The sequence below is a fragment of the Sardina pilchardus genome, chromosome 19 (genome assembly GCF_963854185.1).
Source record: "Sardina pilchardus chromosome 19, fSarPil1.1, whole genome shotgun sequence".
Classification (NCBI taxonomy): domain Eukaryota; kingdom Metazoa; phylum Chordata; class Actinopteri; order Clupeiformes; family Clupeidae; genus Sardina; species Sardina pilchardus.
In genome coordinates this window covers 13,082,623-13,088,544 of record NC_085012.1, presented here as the reverse complement: position 1 = coordinate 13,088,544, position 5,922 = coordinate 13,082,623, and the positions used below count along the sequence as shown (strand labels likewise).

At 44.8% G+C, this 5,922-nt stretch overlaps 1 protein-coding gene across 1 annotated transcript in view; it reads right to left on the bottom strand.

Annotated features, from left to right (window-relative positions):
• Positions 1 to 2,399: 2,399 nt before the first annotated feature.
• scn3b (sodium channel, voltage-gated, type III, beta) overlaps positions 2,400 to 5,922 on the bottom strand; it is a 29,706-nt gene continuing 26,183 nt past the window's right edge. The window contains exon 6 of the mRNA XM_062521105.1: positions 2,400 to 4,522. Coding sequence (XP_062377089.1) covers positions 4,513 to 4,522 — 10 coding nt within the window. The 3' untranslated portion in view covers positions 2,400 to 4,512. The remainder of the gene's footprint in view (positions 4,523 to 5,922) is intronic.

Genomic DNA, 5,922 nt, shown 5'->3' with positions numbered 1-5,922 from the left:
TTTAAATATTCTCTTATAAAGCAGTTTCATAAAATCTCCCCTTGTGCCATCTCCCATGTGCTGCCTCCTTTCTCACAGCACGGTCTGTCCTGATCCTGGTCCTGTGTGATCCTACACCTGTGTGAGTGTGTGTGTGTGTGCTGTCTCACAGCACGGTCTGTCCTGATCCTGGTCCTGTGTGATCCTACACCTGTGTGAGTGTGTGTGTGTGTGCTGTCTCACAGCACGGTCTGCCCTGATCCTGATCCTGTGTGATCCTACACCTGTGTGTGTGTGTGTGTGTGTGTGTGTGTGTGTGCTGTCTCACAGCACAGTCTGTCCTGATCCTGGTCCTGTGTGATCCTACACCTGTGTGTGTGTGTGTGTGTGTGCTGTCTCACAGCACGGTCTGTCCTGATCCTGGTCCTGTGTGATCCTACACTGTGTGTGTGTGTGTGTGTGTGTGTGCTGTCTCACAGCACGGTATGTCCTGGTCCTGTGTGATCCTACACCTGTGTGTGTGTGTGTGTGTGCTGTCTCACAGCACGGTCTGCCCTGATCCTGATCCTGTATGATCCTACACCTGTGTGTGTGTGTGTGTGTGTGTGTGTGTGTGCTGTCTCACTGTGCGTAGCGGAGCGCCTCTGCTCAGTGTCCTCCGTAGCGCCCGGCGTCTGGGAGAGATAACGGAGAGCCGTCTCTGACGTCATGGCCAGTCCAGCAGCACTCTCCTCTTCCTCCTCCTCCTTCTCCTCCTCATCCTCCTCCGCTGCTGTGAGAGCGCAGCTTCCCCCTCCAGGCACCAGACACACAGCCACTCTCTGGATTCACTGATGGATGGATGGATGGATGGATGGATGGATGGACAGACAAATGAAACCAACGGATTGACAGACTGTCAGACACTGACAAACTGACTGACAGACAGAATGAGAGACTGAGATTGAAAGGTGTTTGTGCGCACGCACACACACACTGTCAGGAATTAAGGTCTCAGGGGAATTATTTCACACTAGGAATTTGAATGGATAATATGATTACTGACATATTTCCAGACCAAGAATTTGAGTGAATAACACAGTTACTGACTATTATGATCTTCCGCTGCACCTCTCTTTCACTCTGTGCTGTTGATAACCTGGCTGTGAGCCTCCGTGATGAGAGCCTGTGGGAATCAGAGTGCAGGGTGATGCTATTCCTGCCGGTCCAGCAGGGGGAGCCAGAGTGCAGGCAGCTGCCCAGTGCCTGCTGACCTGCTGGGCTTAGGGGTCATGCAGTCATGCGGAGACTCCAGCGTCACACAGAGATGTGGCAGATAGCAGCAGAACCACACATACAAAAACTCTGATTCTGTCACTGTTCATAGATCCGCTTAACTCTGGAGAAAAACCCCAGGGTGTGTGGATAAATCTTATTGCTTAACGCTAATTGTTAAGTAGAATAATTAGTGTGTAAAAAGAGAGTTACCACTCGAGTTCACTCATTTCTTCATATAATTGATTTCACTCAATATCCTCACGTAACTGATGTGTTTAAGATCCTTTTGTAATGGGAAAAGTTGTCTAGTAGGATTTGGCTTTGTGGGTTATAGCTTAGCAGGTCACGCCCATGGGGACACATGATCTGACAGGACAGTTTTAGACAAGAATCCCGTCTCATCTTAGGAGGAGAGCACTGGCCTCAAAGCCTTATGGTCAGTCTCAGGAACACAACACTCAGGGGATACTCAGATGTTACCCAGGTTAATCAGAGGCCAGCTCTACTGCCCAAGGAGGGAGCTCAGGAAGTCTGTAGGTGCCTCTCACGTAAAGTTTATACGTCCTCCCTCGCTCCTCAGGCTCGATCCTCACTGATCTACATAAAGAATGATGGGGCGGCAACAACAATAGTCTATCCTTTCGTCTATCTTTCTTTATGTACTGTAGATCAGTGAGGATTGAGGCCCGAGGAGCGAGGGAGGACGTATAAACTTTACATGAGAGGCACCCTGTGTCTCCCACAGGTATCTGCCTCAGAATGGAGCCAGCCTCTTCCAAGACCATATCGTGTGTGTGTGTGTGTGTGTGTGTGTGTGTGTGTGTGTGTGTGTGTGTGTGTATATATGTGAATTGGTCTTTGTCATGTATATGCATGCACACACCACACGTGTGTGTATTTGTTCAGACATGTCCTAAGTTCCTCCCATGGCAGTCTGTTCAACATCTCTATTAACACCAGGATGGCATAGTCCTCGTTCGACAGTGATTGATGGCTTGCGTCATATCTAAAAAGACATCAGTGAACAATGTGCAGATGTCTCCGGTTTCTGACACCCTCTCTTCGATGTTGTTCATCATATTCAAAAGTTTTCAGTCCACACAGCATCTATAAGTAGCACTTCTAAAAGAGATGACTCCGCAGAGCTGAAAAGTTGTGTTCAACCTTTTATTGTACAGCTGTCCCATATTCACCTTGATCTTTGAGAGTACATAAGCTGATGACTTCAGAAAGAAAACATGAAATCACTGTCGTTGACTCTAATCTCCAAAGAGGGTGAGCAGTGATTTGCACAGCTAATATGACATGATGATGGTGATGCAGGTGACGTCATGACAACAGATGTACAGTCTGAGGCAAAGCAGCAGGGATATCAAGGGCCTGTCGTGAAGAACAACTTAGAGGCATTTTCTGTAAGAAGCACAGATCAGCAAAGGTGCAAAAGTCCAGCTTCAGAGAGTAAAAGTCCTACCACATATCTGTGCCAACCATTCATTTAAACCAGATTCTAATTAGCACAACTCTTCAGCCAGGTAGAACAGCTAATTGATGAGATCACTTGTGTTAAGTGCACAGGTAGAACCAATAAATACATGATAGGAGTTTTCCACCTCTGCAGATCAGACTGTATCCTGTTTCGTAAGTCGGTTGATTCTAGAATACCAGTGAAAATTAGTGCCACTCAGGGATTGGGATAGGTCCAAATGTCAGCTCAGCCAGACGTTAAATGCCATGTAATCACACCCTCAATTTTTGTTCAGCTCAAAAATTACAGTTTTGAAACTAACAGGCCAAATAAATCTTTTACATCAGGTCAAATAAATCTTTCTGAATAATTTAACAGTTAAGTTTGTATAGTCTCTGGTCAAACATGTCCCAGTCAGTTGGGACAGTCATGCAGTCAGTTGTTGAAATAAATAGGCTTTTTTTTGCCATAAGTCCCTCCGGTCACAAGCATTATTATGTTGTAAAATTACAGATTTTATCATGCATATCTTCTGATTGCTTTAAAATCACCATTAAAATGAGGATTCAAAAGTAGAAATGATAAATCATTATTAAAAAAAAGACAAAGAGAATTACTTGCATGTTAAAAATCAAATGTTTACAAAAACAATATCAACATTTAGGCTAGGCTGATTATCCTAGCCACAACTGTAGCAATGTTGCAGCACAAGACAAAAGGGTTGAGAGAGACAGACACACAGACCCATTTCAGTCCATCTTAACCTTGAGGCTTCACGATCATCGCCAGTGCATGGCATCGAATGTCTGCGTGTACATGTAGCATGTGTTTGAGTATGTGTGTGTGGTGGGGAAAAAAACACATCTGGCTTAAATATGGATCCCCTGCCAAGTACGTGGTTGTTGTAAGGGTACAATGAGTGTGTGTGTGTGTGTGTCTGTGTGTGTGTGTGTGTGTGTGTGTGTGTGTGTGTGTGTGTGTGTGTGTGTGTGTGTGTGTGCGTGTGTGGTTTGTATCAGGGCATGCTAGTTTGTCTGATCTCAGGGCGGATGTGAGGCTGTTTTGAGTGTGTGTACAGTATGTGTGTTGGACCATGAGGGTGTGTGTGAACAGGATAGAGGAGGAGGCTGTGACAGGTGACGGTCACCATGGAAGCTAAGAGGACACTTCAATCCCTGACATCTTTCTGCAAACCCTTCAAAGGACAGATTGTCACACACATGTTTAAATTCAGCAGGTTTAAATGCAATAAAGCAACACACTTCCTCTCCACAAGGCTTAGATACACATGTTTGATATTAATACTCTACGTACAGTAATAAAATTGCAAAAGGCTTACGAAATGAAGCTTTTTATATATAAAAATTTTAAGAAAACAAACAATTATACAGGAGCTTTAAACATAAGCATAGAGATTGTTTTTTTGTTGTTGTTATTTATATATATATATCAAAAGTGGTTTTGCCCATTAGGAGAAAAGGTGTTAATCTGAGCACAGAATGCCTGGTGATCCGCGGTAGCGAATAGCAAACACAAACGCACCAAAATTATTACACAAACGCACTCAGATTATTGTCAGGTCACAATGAGCCAGCTCTGAGGGACACAGAGACAAACAGAGCAGGAGAGAGAGAGAGAGAGAGAGAGAAAAGAGAGAGAGGGGAAGAGAGAGAGAGAGAGCTAAAAAAAAAAGGCGGGGTGTTCTTTGGGACACTGAGAGAGCGGAGCGTGAGCCGGATCTCCTCCTGGTGCGGCGGTGGAGAGGGTGGCGAGGATGTCGGGTTTCGCTCCTCTGTCTCCCTCCGCTGGTCTCAGGAGTACCTGCAGAAGAGACGCAGGAGGAGAGGAGAGTGAGAGAGAATTGAGACCTAAGCCTTACACACAAACACACACACGCACGCCCGCACGCACGCACACATACACACACACACAGAATTGAGAATTGAGGCCCGAGCTTCCATGTTATGCTTCACACTCTAACAACCGGCTCTTAGCACAACTTGGCCATGTCATCATTATGCAAGAAATTACAGCGCTCAATCCAACTAATGACTTCACTGAAATCTAAACCAAAAATCTACTGTAGCAATCTTCCACTTTAGCCAGATTTGCAAGGCAGACATGACACCGTGGGTGGTGATGAATGACACCACCCCCCTTCAACACCATCACCGTTCAACACCATCATGTTCCATGAGCACCATAATGAAGTTGTATAGTGCCAGAGAGAAGTCGTTCCTTGCTCAGACTACAGTGTGAGGTCCTTCAAGCATTATCCACACAAGAACGAATGGTTTTGAAAAACTCTCGGAGAGAGATCTCTCCGCTCAGAGGGAGTTCTTTGAGCTCAGAGAGAGGTTTTTGTCTTTGCTCAGACCACAGCATGAGATTCTTGATCTGATTGGCAGTAGACAACATTTGCTTCAGCTGAAGTTAGAGAGAGATGCTACTGCGGATAATGATTCATGATAAACAAACACAACACAAGAAAACACTCATACACACATAGACTCTCTCTTCTCAAAAACACACACACACGCACACACAGGGAGTCTCTCTCTCTCTCTCTCACACACACACACACACACACACACACACACACACAGTGAGACTCACTCACACTCACACACACACACTGTCTTATATGTTTTAGTTGGGTAGGAATGGGTCGTTTTAATATTGTTTTAATATGAGCTATATCACAGTTGTAAGTCAGCATGGACATGAACATGAACATGAACATGAACAACTGGATTACCCTAACTCAGTAAGAAAAGTGCATGCAAAAAAGTCTGCATCAACTGACGAGATGTATAGACAGGCCTCGTGGGTATCATAGGAAAATATACAAAGAGAATATGTCCCTTTTAATCACCCCGTCTCATAGGATATTATCATGTAACCATTCATATCACCCATCCCTGGGGTGTGAAAGCTAAGGCAGCGTCGATTAATATAAATCGTGTGTTTCCATCCACAACAGTGATCAATATTTCAGTGATAAATTCCAAAAGAGGACATACTCACAACAAACTCCTTTTCATCCCAGTTTTCACAGTCCAGGCTCAGTCTTATCCATTGTAAGATGAGCGTTTTTTGTTCAAGGTTTTGCTCTGACAGCAGCAACACCTAATGCTGATCATGGGAAGCATGGATGAATGGAGCAGTAGGCAGCTCCAGACCTGACAGCCTGAAGGCTCTATTTAGATAAGAAGCAGCAA